Raw genomic sequence first — 16,759 nt, 5'->3', positions numbered from 1 at the left:
TGGGAACAAATAAGATTTCCCAAAAAGGGGAAGTAAATAAAGATCATAAGATGGTCTAGCATAAGGTTAAATTTAACAACTCTGAAATGGTCATTTCATAGAAAAAAAAAATCAGCGGAGTTACATTTGCCAACTTTGAGCAAAATTTCTTAATTTTTGTCATTACGTTTTCTGTATAAAACCCTTGTATTTAAAAAAAAAAAAAACTTGCTAGATCAGACAAAGTTATTCTGGCTAATTTTGAAAATATTTGCTCTATGAAATATTCTGTAATAGCCTGACCTGCGGTGAGACAGTAGATCAAGTGTCGACCTGGAATGAGGAGGTCGTTGGTTCGCAACCCTGGGCTTGCCCAGTCAAGGCACATACGAGAAGCAACAAGTTGATGCTTCCCGCTCCTCACACCCACTCCCCCACACCTTTCTCTCCCCTCTCTTTAAAATCAATAAATAAAATCTTCAAAAAAAAAAAAGAGAAATATTCGGTAATAAATAACCACCACCCTCATATACCAACAATTTTAAGTGTTCAAAAATATTACTTTCGCCTATAAATTTTTCTTTGTGTAAATTCACCAACCTAATAATCCTCATTAGATCACAAAAACCGAAGTTATGTTTTAACGTTAGGGAGTATCTTTCTTGCCTAGAGCTAGAACTAGGCTTTCCGTGAACAGTTGGTGGTTGATCACTGCACATTCTCTATTACTCACCACTCCAGCATGCAGACTGACATAAGCAATAAAAAAGAATTCCAAGATCATAAAGTTAGTGGCTAAAAGCTTACCCAATGTGTCATTTAGACGTATCTGTTAGCCTAAGGCAGCAATTAAAACCCATAATATATGATTTAGAAATTTGGGAGGAAGAATTGTTTGTCACAATTCTCTTTTCATCAAGTAGATTTGCGATGAAACTTTGTTATTCTATGAGTCTTTTATTTCTTGTATGTTTGAGACACCCAGAAAAACCTCCAAGTGTATTTCCTAATTCAAGTTCAAAATCCTTTTTCTCCTTTTCTTTACTGTTGCCAAACCTTCTCTCAAGGTTCTTATCTACAAAATCATTGTATATCTAGCCTTTTTTTTTTTAAAAGCAATTAGTTTTTATACAGTTGGATTATATTTAAGAGTAATTTGGTAAAATGTCATTTAATACATCTGTACTTTTCAAGCGTGGTTAAGTCCACAAAACAACTTTGTGTATCGAGCAAAATGGATAATATTTTTAATTATTAAAAGATACCCGATCTTTATAACTGGAGTCTTATCTCTCTTTCCGTCTGCCTCTGAGTATTTAACTGTCCTAGGAAAGGATCCCAGAGGCCCATCTTGTTTTCCGAGTTGTGTTTCTTTCTAATCAGTATGAGAAAACAGGAAGTAATAAGAAGAACAAGAAATAGTTTTAAGAAAATTCCAACTGGTTAGTATAGTTGCCTCTGATTTATATTATTATATAAATGGGATAAGAATCGATAAAATGACAGAAGCTTTCTTGGGCTACTTCTTAGAGATAGTTTTGTGGAAATTACAGTTTGATAAAATTTGGCTTAAAACATCTGGTAAATGTGTTAGACTTCTTAGTCTTTCTTCCTAACATACTGGGGTTTTTTTGTTTGTTTGTTTGTTTGTTTTTGTTTTTGTTTTTTAGTATAGTTCCCCATAGATTAGGACAACAATGTTCTCCTTGATGCCCATCACTTCCTCCTTGGTCTTTAGAATATTGGTAACAACTTTACAGATCGTTTACATCTCTTCTGCTTTCTGGAATTTTCTCTAGCGAACAGCTTGAAAGAACGGCTCACCATTTCAATGCCATTCCAACCATTAGGTAAGTTCTGGCATCTCCACTGTGAATCGGTTTATTTTAAGTAGGTTGTCACCCTCAGCCCAACCCAAAAATGGTTTCCATTCAACATCTAAAAGGACAGAGCCTTGATGACTGCCACCTTTATATTTTAAGTCTTTAGGCTGAGGAATGGAAGAATGTGCTCATAACACAGACAACACATGTAGGAGCCTTTTCTAACCCAAGTTAGCAGCTCTACCGACCATGTACATATATTTTTGTAAATGACGTGCATCCTCAACGTAACAGGGACTTCTGCACTCTAAAGAGGAGTCAAGGTAACCTAAATAACCATTATTAATTAAAATGTGTAAACATGGAAATGTCTGGGGCCAAGCAAACTATTTACAGCAAACACATCTTTTTGAAGCAAACCCTTTACATTAGACCCATCTCATGTTCTCCCCTACCTACTACTTTTATTTTTTTGCCAATGAAAGAAATTTCTTTGTGGGAAATAAGGCTCTAGGCAGGGGTCTCCAAACTTTTTACACAGGGGGCCAGTTCACTGTCCCTCAGACCATTGGAGGGCTGCCAAATACAGTGATCCTCTCACTGACCACCAATGAAAGAGGTGCCCCTTCCAGAAGTGCAGTGGGGGCTGGATAAATGGCCTCAGGGGGATGCATTGCGGCCCACGGGCCGTAGTTTGGGGACGCCTGCTCTAGAGAGACCCCGATATCTGGGAATAAAAATTATACTCACCTGCTTCATTACTGCTCATTCCTCTACAGCCCCCCCCAAAGCAAGGAGTACATTTTAAATCAATAGAGAAACGATGAATGCTGTCCCTGTTAGAATGACATCTACATTAATAAAACGGCCTAACCCAGCTCTTGCTCTGGATCCCAAAGAAGTGAAGTTGTCAGGCCCTTCTTTGTTACCTCTAGTATGTTGTGGCACAAAACTGAATGAATCAGAGAAGCAAGGGGGTGGGGGGAAATTCAGCCGTCCAATAAACATTTTACTCAACACCTACAACCTGGTGACAGGGTACAAAGGTGACAGATATACTCAGCTGCAGAGAGTACACAGGGTTCTCAGGGAGGGCAGCCCAATGCGTCTACCAATAATACCTGGGTAAAGGGCGACAATCTTGTCATGGGGATTTGAAGGAAACATCACTGTCCCTTACAGGTTCATGCAGGAGCAAGCATGTCCCCAGATCCTTCAGCTCACATGTGTGTCTAACCGGCTGTAACAAAGTCACTATCATCTGTTCTACTTGTTCATTGTAGCATTTTCTATTTCTATCAGTCAGAAGAGTCTCTCTTAGATAAGACATTACCCTGTAGGATGATATGAATGTTCCCTGATCACTACCGTTTGAGGGACCGGAAAACACGGACCAGCCCTTCTGTTGTAGACAGTGCTTTATTAAAGGTACATCTATGAATCACAGAGGACTCCCTTGCATGGAAATTTTGAGGACTAGTGTTCTATTTTTTAAACTGTTGGCGCAGGGAAACCCCTCGGGCTTCCTTTGCCACAAATAAACTGGCTGTTTGCAGGCGCTATCCCAAGGGGCCATTCAGTGCCCATTATTTCACTGTGAAGACTCTGTTAAAAAGAATAATTGGTATCAATAACACTTACCTGTGTATGCAGAGGGAAGGTTAGCCAGCCGTAACAAGCCCAGAATTACACAGCCAACTACTTAAAACACTGCAATGCTTGGGATTTATGGGAAGCAGGCCTGTCAGTAATAATGCCCTTATTGGGGCCTTCTCGACTCATTTAGCATACTTTGCTGTGTGCTCACAGTTCAATCAGATCTGCAAACAGTGCACACTGAAAAGATTCACTTCTCCAACAATGGTTCCTGGGGATCTGGATTCGAATGCCTTGCTGACTCTCGTGCTGCTTGAAAACAGCCATGGGCCTGTTTCAAAGGCAGACCCCGCAGCACCACGCGCGATTATCTCCATGTCTCAAGGGCATTAGAAAAACGAGGGGAAACAATTACCATCACAGGGAAAGATGGAGTAAGCATGACTCAGCGCGGCAGGAACAGAAGTAAACAGACACAGGGTTAGACAAGGGGAGAAGCCCCAGCGAACAACAACGATGGTGAGGACGGCAACAAGAACAACAACAACAACAACAACAACAAAGATTGTCGCTTAACCTGTTTTGTCAGAGCTGGTATTGATGGTATTGGTAGTGATGGAGGTGAAGGTAGTCTTTGCGCTGTCCTTGGCAGTGACAGATTTCTGCTTATTTTTCATGGCTTCCAGTGCTTTGAGCTTCTTGGCATGTTTCGTGCCTTTGTAGTGGGCCGCAGCCTGGCTCTACAAAGGAGAACAAAATGAACCATGCAATCAGGCTCATTTCTAAACTAGCATTCTCTGTATTACTGCAAATACAGACTCCCTTTCAATAATAGGTACCATTCATGCTAACTTTGGCCGTGGCCAAGCAGTGGGTTTCTATTTAGAATGATGCTAGAAAGCAATGGGAATCAAGTTCTAAAAACCTCTGGATGGAAGGAAGGAGTACTCAGCTGCTTCTCTTAAGAAAAACGTAGCTGAACACTAACACATCAATGAAATTTTCTTCATGGAGCGGAGGGGGGGGGGCGAATAAGAATTTATACCCGTGTCATCATTGTTCTGCCATAGGAGATGCTGGGCTCCCAAAGATTAACAAGAGCCCTGGAAAAAAAATAGCTCTCACCTTCCTGGCTTGGGAAATGTGTTTTCTCTTTCTACAATGTGTCTTATTAATACAGTCCCCAACAGGTGTCTACAAGAAAAAGTTCACATATAACAAGGGAAGTGGGCACCCTGGAGACAGAGATTGAGGCTTCAAGAGTTCAAAAGCAAAAAGCACTTGCCTAAGTCCCAATGGAATACACAGAGGCTGGGCAATTTTCTGATTCTTTCTTTCTCCTTGCTTCCCACAGAGGGTAGTCTGAGAAATGCAAGGTAGTGGCATTCTTTCCACATGGGGGTCTTTCATGCCCCGGTCCATTGTCAGAAGGCTCCTGTGTGTTCTGACTACCTAATGGGGCCAATGCGATTCTTTTGTCCGTGTCTCTGTGCCTTCTGAGTTGTTTTTTTTTTAAAAAAAAGCAGTATATATTTTCCCAAGTTTATATTTTCTCAATACTATTTTATTTTTTAGTCCTGGAGAGACACATCCATTGAGATAGAAAGTCATCTTAAAGAAATCTATATTGGCTAATGTTTATTTATACAAAAAAAAAAGGCTTTGTCGCTTGGGGTGGGCTGGGAGTGGGCAGGAAAATTCTTAGATCAGAAAGTTTTCCAGCTCAAAACCTTTAAAAATGTCATCTCACAAAGAAGGCATCTTAGTGGAGGACTGTGAGTGTTAGACTACCCATTACTTTCAAAGGTTTACTTAAATTCGAGTTTCCATTTTGCAAGAAAAATAATAATCACATTGTCCTCTTCATCATAGCAACTGTGGTAGGTAGGCTGTTGCAGTCTATCTTTTTATGAATGATACATAAATAATCCACACCTTCATTTGCATCATTCTGACAAGCCTCCTCAAAGGACTAGGTACCCTTATTGAAAGAACACTGGACAAGGAAATTATATATTAGAAACAGTTTGAACAGAGAGGACACTCATGCATCAGTTACAAGTTTTCCAACAACACATAACATCAAAAGACATAGTGTGAGCCAAAATATGAAGTTAAGACTTGCTATAGTTAATTGAAGAACCAGTGATAGATTGGATTGGTTTGATTCTACATGGAGAATGCTACTTTGACAGACAGAGAGGTTTTTATTTCCTGCCTAGTTTTCCTTATTAATACATCAAGTCCTTTGGAGATATCTTTTGAGGGCAATATGCTATAGTCAATTAAATCCATAATATAGTTGGTCATCTGTAGGCAATTGGTTACATACTTTTCCTTAAAGCAAAGTTCCTCTCTTCTTGCTGTCAGTATTCCTACCCTGGTAGAGAAGTGAATGGTTTATATACAATACATATTAAAAGACAGTGTTTAAATTAACATTAATACCTCTGCTTATATCTCCAAAAGATACATCTTAAGGTTTTTAGCAAATCTGCATTTTCACTGGTATTTCAAACCAGAAAAAAACTTTGTTTTTGAACATCATAGGGCCAGGAGAATGATACCATTTTGAAAGTTAAGAAACTTACTCCAAAAGAACCCAATAGAGAGGACTTATAGACCCAAAATACTGTCCACCCACATATAACTAAGCCAATACGTCCAATAAGTGAAATGGCTCAGGGAGTTGTGGGGAGAAAGGGATCATAAAATGACCAATAGTTGGTGTGACGCAACTGAGACATTTGTTATATTAAAAAACAAAAAGGAAACAATATTAAGAAATGCACACTCACTCGTTAATTGAATAACAGTCCCAAAGCACCTGATAATAATCATCTTAATTAAAAATTATCTGATTAAAAGAAATACAACTAAGGCTCCCATGCATTTGAAAAAAAAAATCCAATAATATGAAGGTCCAATGTGCTATGGAAAACTCATGCATGTAGACTTTAGGGGATGATAGCCTATAGAAGGGATACAGCACTGGGGGAGATCAGTGTGATTGTGATGGTGCAGGTGTGTGTGTGTGTGTGTGTGTGTGTGTGTGTGCAGTAGAAGTGAATGTACAAGTTGGAAACCAAATATAGACAGATAACCCTTTTGGATATTATACATTCTTATTGTCATCGACCTTTATTTAATGTTTTTAGAATTTATTGGACTGCTCTTGGGTTATACTAGTATTAATTTTTCTATGTCTGTATATTAAGCCCATATATATATATATATATACCGATCCACTTTGATAGAGAAACGTACGTTGTATAAAAGCGTGTTCCAAAAAAACCAAAAACAAACAAACAAAAAAAAACCACAGCCAGCTCTCCTTACTACCTCTTTCTGTCCCTTTACTGAGTTGGACAGATTATTCAGCCACGTCTAACCTGTCTGAGGCTGTAGACAAAGCTGCAGCCTCAGAAACAATACTGCTGGGAGATTTTTAAAAAAGCAGCAGTTGGCCAGAGATGTCTCTCTGAGCCTCGTCTGGGCAGAGACCCCGGCTGTAACGTAGCACCCCGCATTCCCTCCAAGGTTGTTTCCCGTTATTTATTAGCCAGTCTCTGAGTCAAGTCTTTCCCAGAAACCTAGGAACGGTCAGACACAAGCAAACAGTTATTTTTCACGGGAATGATTTCAAAGTTAAAGAAGGGTAGTACTTCATTATGACACATTTCAGAATTTCTTAGTTTAAAACTAAAACAGGATCAAGGCGATCGTAGTACACAGAGAAGTGAGCAGAACAATCCAAACTGGGCTTTGACCACTTACTTTTAAATAATCAGTGGAATACTGAAGTATTGTGTAATAAAAATCACTCTCACCGACCTTGAAATAGCACATGACACCAACAAATCTAACACACGTGTCATCACAGAGGCAAGTGCTGACATTAAAGACGTGTGCACATTCCTGTAGAAAAGAATGGTGCCACTTTAAATGTCATCACCAATCCTAGTCATCAGTGGCCAGTCAGACTGTTCAGTTGTCAAATTTTATCTTCAGTATTTCAAAATGGCTTCCAATTAGAAAACAGCGGAAGTTCCGAAGTAGATAAAAATAATTGTTCAGTGGCTAACGTTTGGGAGAAGAGTTTCATCCTTCTAAAACAAACACACACATTTATTTTACTTATCTAAGTAAGAGGCATCTTTGTAAATCGGTAGGATCCCATGAAACTCACAGGATACTTAATATTCATGTATCATTTTATTCCTTTAGCACCGATACCTTCTATACTTGTACTCTACATTTTAATATACTCCTTTTAAAACTAGGAAGTGTATTACAGGCATACGTATCTGGTTATCATAATGAATACATTTTCAGGAACATATTATTTCAAAAGGAATAATGTGGTCTTTGTTGGTTGATATCATGTAACTTTTACCACATATAAAATTTATTAAAATGAACATTATTACATTAAAATATGAGAAAAATGAAGAGTAATTACTAAAGAAGTTGCCATCTTCTTTGGGGAGGACAGAGATAACACTTGAGCCAAGAGAATTCTTTTTCTTTTTTCTTTACTGAGTTTGAAAATTTTAGCTTATTGTTTGGAGATGACAAAATGAAATGATAAAACATGATATAGCATCCTAAACTTTAAAAACTTACTTTAGATTTCTATTTTGAGAACTAGTAAAAAAATTACTCCAGACAAAAATGTTTAAAATTTTGATTACTCTTAAGTACAGTTGTTTTTATGTAGCATACACTCACTCAAGTCTACTATTGAGGCAGTGGGCACAGACTCAGCCACATGTGTTAACACGAGTATACATTCTGATTAGTCCGTGGTTTTGTTAAATATTTTGAATATCACGTTTGTTTACAGCAACAGAGCACTTCCAGGTCCTTATTCTATCTTAATCCCCTTGTTATCAACTTTCAGCTTAATTTAACATTCACATAAAGCCTTAGTCCTCAAAGTGTGGTCCCAAGACCAGCAGCTGCAGCAGAAGCAGGGAGCTTGTTAGAAATGCAAATTTTCAACCTCTATCCCAGTCCTAGGGAATCAGAAACAATGGAGATAGGGCTCAGCAATCCATGTTTTACAAGCTCTCCTGGTGATTCAGATGCGTACTGAAGTTTCAGAACCACACATCTTAAACCAGGGGTTGGGAACCTATGGCTCGCAAGCCAAACGTGGCTCTTTTGATAGTTGAATCTGGCTCACAGACAAATCTTTAATAAAAAATAATAATAACGTTAAAAATATAAAACATTCTCAGCCCTGGCCAGTTGGCTCAGTGGTGGAGCGTCGGCCTGGCATGCGGGGGACCCAGGTTCGATTCCCAGCCAGGGCACATTGAGAAGCGCCCATTTGCTTCTCCACCCCCCCCCCCTCCTTCCTCTCTGTCTCTCTCTTCCCCTCCCGCAGCCAAGGCTCCATTGGAGCAAAGATGGCCCGGGCGCTGGGGATGGCTCCTTGGCCTCTGCCCCAGGCGCTAAAGTGGCTCTGGTTGTGGCGGGGCGACGCCCCGGAGGGACAGAGCATAACTCCCTGGTGGGCAGAGTGTCGCCCCTGGTGGGCGTGCTGGGTGGATCCCGGGCGGGCGCATGCGGGAGTCTGTCTGACTGTCTCTCCCCGTTTCCAGCTTCAGAAAAATACAAAAAAAAAAAAAAAAAAAAAAAAATATATATATATATATATATATATATATATATATATATATATATAAAACATTCTCATGTATTACAATCCATTCATTTCCTACCGCTCATGATCATGGTTGCAGGTGGCTGGAGCCAATCACAGCTGTCCTCCAGGACAACACCAAATTTTTATTGGATAATGCGTAACATACACGGGTTGTTGTATGGCTCTCACAGAATTACATTTTAAAATATGTGGCGTTCATGGCTCTCTCAGCCAAAAAGATTCCCGACCCCTGTTAAACATTAGTGCATTTTCTCCAAAGATGACCCCTTCATCTCTAAGGAGCCCAAGTCTAGGTTTTTTAAGACTGATGCGTAATCATTTGAAGACTGAACATTTACAAACAGGGGTGGGCAAAAGCAGGTTTACAGTTGTTCACATGGAAAAAAGATATGCAGGTTATAATTATTACAATAACTTTATTAACTGTGTTTTGCATATTCAGAACTGTAAACCTACTTTTGCCCACCCTGCATGTCTAAATGTCAGCAATACCTCAAGAAAAATTTTAAAACGTTTCATTCCTTAAAAACAAGTTACAAACAATAGTCCAAAAAATAACTCAGATACTTATGTAATTGGAGAACTTCCCTTCAAGATTGTTGAAGGCAAAATAAGAAATCAACCTTGGAAATCTCCATACAATGCTAAAATTCCATGTAAGTGCTTTCCAAGTCCTTGTGACTTTCTCTTTCCAGTTTTTCCTTTCTGTCTCCAAGCTCATTATTAATGTGGCATGACCCTCTGACCACATTATTTTTTTTTTTACCTCTATATGATATGGTTTGCCATGATCTGTTTTGTGGGGTTTGGAGGAAACTCCATGTTGGGCAGATAAAATATATTATGCTCACTTTGTTAAAGGTGGTGCTGCCCGCGTGGAAGCCTGTAGCCCAGGTGATATTAAGTTGCTCTTCTTCTTGGGATGGGCATGATTTATTAATGTGTACTGGAGGCGGGCTGTGGGCAGGCAAGATCCTTGTATCCTGGGGCTTGGTTTTGGGACTAAGCCTTTCCCACCCTTTTTGATGTGGGGTGGTGCACTCTCATGAGGAATCCCATTATGCCTCAGATAAGTGACTTTGTATCAGAGACTTCCTTATTTTGTATATTGGATTAAAGGTTTTGATTTCTGCACTATAAAGTGGGGCAGACTGGGAGCTTGCTCTCTCTCGGTTCCTGAGATTAGCATTAGAGGAGAGAGCAGAGAGGAGAGCAGAGAAAGGCCACATGGAGGAGGCCAGAAGAAGCAGCCAAGATGACAGAATGCTAAAGGAGAAGCCAGTTAGTGCAGAGTTTGTGCAGGGAGAAGGAAGGAGATGGGGAACAGAGGTGAATAAGTCTGGTGAGCTAGAAACCTTTGATTCTAGGAAACCCGGATAAGTCAGTAGCTTTGTGAGCACTGAATGAGTGTGTTTTGGAGCCCAGTGTGTGTTTTTACTTGCCCACTGGGTGCAAGCTAGGATTAAAGATGATGGCCCACCAGTTCTTGTCTCCATTGTTTCATGACCTTCTGTCCAAATCCTATGTGAACCTGCATGGGCCGGGCTGCTGTGATGGTGGCCGGGCAACTGGCTTTACACCCCAGCTCCGTGAAAAAATCAGTAAAGACAAGCCCTGTGTCACAATTCTTAACACTTCACTGTAACAAGGCTCTAATTCACTATTTTATTTGCATTAAACTAGTGTAGTGTTAGTCATATCCTGGTTCTTTCTTTATGACCTTAGGGCTTTTTTATTGAGGAAAAACTTCATGCCAGGAGGCAAATAAAATCCCCTCTACTGAGCCAAGAAGAGTGCCTCCACAGCCACTCCACTTAACAAACTATTGGAAAGAGAAATTTAAACACAGAAGAGTTCATTGTTTCACATTTTCCTCCCTGCTGTGAAGACACATACCTTTCAAATACTCTCACAGGATAGGAGAAATGATGTGTTATAGATATCGTTATTCCTTAATTACATGTCCCATAAAAAAGTATTTACTAATTTATGCTAACTTGTGATTGTGTAGTTAATGTGGAAGCAGATGACTGCGTTATAACTGAAAATGAAAATTTACTGGCACTGAGTCCAAAGTAAAAAAAAAAAAATTAAAAACATGATTCAATTAATAGTGTTCTCTCTGAGTTCCGGGGATGGGCGCCTTACTTTAAATGCGTTCTTGTCTTCTGCATTCTTCAATATTTAAATGAACAGTATCAGTCAGAGGAATATAGAAAAATAGAAAAAAAGTGGTAATATAGCAAAAGTGATTTTTATACTCCACCACTACTCACTGGGGGAAAAAAAATTCTAAATAAACAAAGAAGAGAGGCTTGTCATGATCTCTCAGATACATTAGGTAACTCTAACTTTTATTTTATAAGCAAAGAAAATACCCTGCCAGTAAGTACTTACGTGTTTGTCAAAAATATAATCTAGATGGACTCATCTTTTCAAAGCTCTTTAACTCTTCTACAAACATCATGATTTTTAAACATTAAGCATTTAATGTTGTCAAGTCGTTAATGTGAATGATAAACCAGAGAGTACTTATCTGACTGAGAGAGGCTAATATGAGAGGTTTTGCTTGGTTCCTGTTGTGAAACCGTTGTTTTTTCGTAAATTTGGAATCCAAACAGCTGTCTCATTGACCTCTATTGTTGGGGCCCCGACTGGGGGACACAGGCTAACAGTGGGCTTATGGAAGCTGATGCACATGGTCTAGTTGAACGAAAGGAATGTTTGGCTCTGGTGAAGTTGGCTCGATATTTGTGGGATCTTTTTTGTAAGCCAGAGACCTCCAGTGAGTTTTAACTCTAGTGATATAATCACAGAAACGTCTTGTATGGAACCGAGATGTATTAAAAAATAATTCTGTCTAGCTACATAATGCCTGTAGTTTAATACTTCACTCTGTGTGTGATTGTCACATACGGTTTAAAAGTTTACAGGCAATTAGAAATGTTGAATCTAATTATGTCCAAGGGTCGGGCTGTCATAGGTGTTGATAACGGTAGCAGAGAAAAATGTCTAGTTCCTGGCACGCAGTACACGCTTCCTCTAAGTAATCCCCCAACTTGCTCCTTCAGGCAACCTACCTACCCCAACCTCCATGCCTCTGAGTCACAGTCACGATGTCTCTTCTCTAGCAAGGATAATTGCTTGCAGTGTAGATAAATGAGAGATATACCTCCCTCTGATTCTCTTAAGAAAAATACCACAAGAAGAAATCATTTTCAAGCCTGCGTCTGACTAGTTCCCTCTGCCTAGCGTACCTTATATCTCACTGGCAGATGTCTATCCATCACATGTCCCCTCCTCCCTGTTGTCTTGCATCTGCCTGCATTCTAACACTGATGTCGCTGCCATCGCGGAATTTCTTCCCATAGAGAGTGAATCTCTCAGCAGAAAAGGAAAGGCCTGATGTTCCTTGTCATTCCATCCCTAGCTCCTAGGTTAGATCTCTAAATAGGTGTCTATTAAATACACTTTGAATTAGCTTCACATTTTGATTTCAAAGTGGAAATATGCATATGGTGTCTCGGTGGATTTTATATGTGAACAGGGTTCAACTTAATTCTCTGCCATTCTTTGGCACTTTGCCTTATCTGTTGAATACACTTCAGGGGATTTTTATGGCACTTAATGCTGGAAAAGCATCTGGCACAAACACAAACTATTATTTTTTTTTCTCCAGGAGAAGCTTACTACCAACTGCAAATTGTGCTATTCATGAGAGCTCTCTTTGCAAAGGAATAATATGAAGATCGTTTCACTTTTAAAAAATTCTGATGAATAACAAGTTTTTGTTTTGTTTTTTAATTTGGGAAAAGCAATGAGTAAATTCAGTGATGACTTTGCATTTTAAGATTTATTTAAAAGACCCAATTCTTATAAATATACAGATAGAACTTTTCAGTACTCAAGAATGGTATTTCTCTGTTTATATCATTTTTAAACTCTAAAATGGAATATTTTATGCTCTAAAACACTATAGAGAAATTAATTCTGACACCATTACCCCTTTTCCTCCCTATAAATCTGCATAACAATATATACCCTGTATTTTCTGAGGAAGAGCATCTTTCATTAAGGAAAAATGATTAAATTCCTTATTTCTCCATAAATCAAGGAAGGACTGCTCTCTACAGGTTTGTAGCGTTTCTAATTTCTAATGAATACATCTGAGAATTGTAACATTGTTCCTTTAATGAACTTGTCCCAAAGATCACCTCAAAAATATGCAATTTTTAGTGAAACTCTTCTGTAATGGTTTCTATTTGAGCCAGATGTTCTGTAGTGTTAAAGCACCATAGCAATTTTCTGAAGCACTCTGGGTACACTGGGAGTATGAGATCACAAACAACCTCAAGAACCTAGTCTGGTAGGTGGAATCCACCCTTATTCCAGTCCTTCTGCTGTTCATTCATTCACAAAGGCCTCCCTGACCCGTGTCCAGGCACTGTTGTAGTTATGGGGACAGAGAAGAAGTCAGACTGATAAACCAAATTTACATATCTGTTCTATTAAAAAATACACTATAGGCAAAGTAAAAAGAATACAAAGAATAGGCAAAGTTTGAAGAATATAAAAACTATTGGCAAGTCCTATTGCAAAGGGGTTAAACTTCACATCACTGATTTTACTCTGTCTTAGGCCCACGCTTGAGATGCCATTATGAGTGTCATTCTATCTGAACATTCACCTATTTCAGTTATTTCAATACAAGCTCTTGAGAAATTAATGCTGATGTGCTGAACAAAAGGGTGGAAAACTATGTGATGTTTGTTTGTATCTCAAAATGTGTAGCCTTTGGGCATCCGAATGTGTCACTGAGCACAAGTCATTTCCTGCAGAGAGCCTTGTAGGCTCAGTTGAGGATGACGTTCTTTACTCTCTATTCAAATGGAAAGCTGCTCAAAGGTTTTTTTAAGAAATGCAGACACATAAACACGTTTGCACGTTTTATGGGGTCACTCTGGCAAGAGCAACGGGGCTGGATGGGAAGAGGAGGGCAAGAATGAGGAAGCAGCCGAGGGTGGGATTCTTGTCGATTATTACTACAATTAGTGGTCCACAGAAGAGAGGTTCACAGCTAAGAATTTGATGATGACAGTGAAAGCAGAGAGAAGAGTGTACACAGGTTTGGTTAACAGGTGAGTTAAAAATGTTAAGAACTGATGGCAGATTTTGAGGCCTGGCCTGCCTCAAAGACGCCTCACAGAATTCTGCTTCTTGCAAACACATGATTGGAAGTGCCATTTCCTACATTTGTTCGTATCCCAACAGGTCCAAATGTTTGGGGAGAAGCATACGAGTTGGGTTAGGATATCTTGAGTTTGAGTACTCTTTAAAACTCCAAAGTAAAACGTGGCTCTGCATTTAGCCACGTGGTCTGGCGCTTAGAGATGAGGTCTAGTCTCTAGCTAAATTGGGACATTATCAGCAACAGATGGTAACCCAAGCCACTGGGACATACCATTTGAAAGGCAAATAAAATATTTTTCCCTGGGTAACCACTGAAACACAATTCTTAATCAGCTGCCACAGCTGAATAAATGAATTAAGACTCCAACCGACGGTGTATGAGATAACCTATTTCCAAATTCTTTATTGAGCGAACGTATACATCACTTAGCTTTAAAAAAAAAAAAAGTCTTGTCTTAAAGTATTTAAACTCTTCAAATTTCAGCTACCGAATGAATCGTTCCCTTTTCTCTTCACACCAAAAGAAAGGCCCCATTTCTTCCTATATATAGAGGATCCTCTCTTAGCATTTGGTATCTAGTAGCCAAGCCCATAGGATAACGGTCCTATCACTAGAGCAGCGACACCAGGATGGGTCAAGTCTGACTATCGAAGGCTACAATGAGGTGCCCTCCAAACCTAGCAGGAGGTCAGTTAAAATTATAGTGGATGGAATTAGCCATTACGGGGAAACTTATTAAAGGGTAGGTCAAAAGCAACAAGGCGGGCCGAGAGTAGTAATCAAGGATTGACTAAATATAAAAGAGAGCTGTGCTTAATGAATATTATTAACATGTCTGAAGTAAGACTGTCCTAGTTGAATAGGTTACATCCTGGCATCCAAAAATAGAGAATTTAAAGATTAATGTCATATTGATTTCTTTCTCTTCCCCCGATAAATATAGGAGGGAAAAAAAATTAATGCCATCTGTCTCTATCTATAATGACCAAAGTTTATAAATGTAACATTTGAAAGTCTCAATCCTATGAAATTTAAGCACTCTCTGGCTTCCGTATCTAAAGAGGTAAAAAGTTGCAACACTGTGAGATTTCTAAGATTTTAGTCCATATAGTTTTTTTTCAACATTTTCAAATGTTAATTTTTAAACAGAATTTTAATTTCAATGCTTTGGGGGATGGTGTCAAAAAGGGGAGCTTCGTTCGACATATTTTTCCAATATTTTTTGTGATTGACACTAAAAAAAGTCACAGAAAAGTTTTCTTTAAGTAAGAATTATGAAAACTTGAACTTTTGAAATATTAAGGAATTTCTAACCATAAGATTTTCCATGGTATTATCGGAATCCCTAAATTGTTGGAATTTACCAGGGTCAAAGGAAGTTAACAAAATGAATGAACATTAATATTTTCATGACAAGTTAGAATATTTTAAATCCAATCTTAAATACAAGCTTTGTCTAAGTGGTACTTGTTAATATCACTGTTTCCACTGCTTAAGCCAGGGAGAGATTTCCCCCCTTGGGCATATATTAACAATTTACTTTTTGCAGACAAGTGCACAAATATGATTAGCTTTTGCAAATTGCTCTTTATTCTGTTACTGGTAAGTAATTTTTATATTATTACAGTGTAAACAGATGCTATTTTCCACTACATATTCAGCTGTAATGAGCTAATTTAATGTGTTAAAACAACAAAAGAACTTCAAGAATGATTCACTGATTCAAGCTTCATGGAAACCAAGAGAAAAATCAAGCATGAAGTTTGCAAAATTATTCTAACATTTAGTTTTCAACAAGGAATTGCGGAGCCCCTGTTCTTTGAGGTTGTTTTATACAAGACCGTGCAGAGCGAGTTCTGCCAAATGAAAAAGTTCAACAGCTTCCTCTGCTCACTCTTCTCTCATTTCCTGAAACTCCCACCATTAGTGCCTCTCCTTTAGATTGAAAATTAGATTGATTTGTTTGTACATCTGGTCATTTAAATACTGATGTACTTAACAAACACTTAGGCCGTGGGGCACTCCGACATACAGACTGGCACTATAGGAAGTGAAGCTAGAAAAGGGATGAAGAACATGGGAAATAAGATAAAAACCTAAAGAATCTGGGATCAGGAAAGCCAAGAAAAATAACGGCTTGTTAAAGGCAATGGATTTCACTATCTTCTTTTTAAACCTATTTATTACCTTTTATAGAGAAAAAGGGAGTGAGAATGAGGAAAACATTAATTTGCTGTTCCACATATGTATGCATTCATTGGTTGATTATTGTATGTGTCCTGACCAGGGATTGAACCCACAACCTTGGTGAATGGGGACAATGCTCTAAACAACTGAGCTATCTGGCCAGGTCAGCTTTCACTATTGATAGATGCTGCTGCATCAGATAAAGGGAGAGCACAGGATGTCCCTTGAATTTTTTTTTAATTATTTTTATTTATTTATTCATTTGAGAGAGAGAGAGAGAGAGAGAGAGAGAGAAGGGGGGAGGAGCAG

General features: G+C 38.8%; 1 protein-coding gene across 3 annotated transcripts in view; it reads right to left on the bottom strand.

Moving 5' to 3' along the window:
• The window catches only part of ZNF385D (zinc finger protein 385D), a 911,235-nt gene that overhangs the window by 91,472 nt on the left and 803,004 nt on the right, over nt 1-16,759 (bottom strand). For all 3 annotated transcript variants that reach the window (XM_066351542.1, XM_066351544.1, XM_066351543.1), the window contains one exon: nt 3,976-4,138. In XM_066351542.1, the coding sequence (XP_066207639.1) occupies nt 3,976-4,138 (163 nt within the window). The remainder of the gene's footprint in view (nt 1-3,975; nt 4,139-16,759) is intronic.

This window comes from Saccopteryx leptura, chromosome 10 (genome assembly GCF_036850995.1).
Source record: "Saccopteryx leptura isolate mSacLep1 chromosome 10, mSacLep1_pri_phased_curated, whole genome shotgun sequence".
Taxonomy (NCBI): domain Eukaryota; kingdom Metazoa; phylum Chordata; class Mammalia; order Chiroptera; family Emballonuridae; genus Saccopteryx; species Saccopteryx leptura.
Note: the sequence above shows the minus strand (reverse complement) of the source record. Positions and strands in the feature narration are given on the sequence as shown.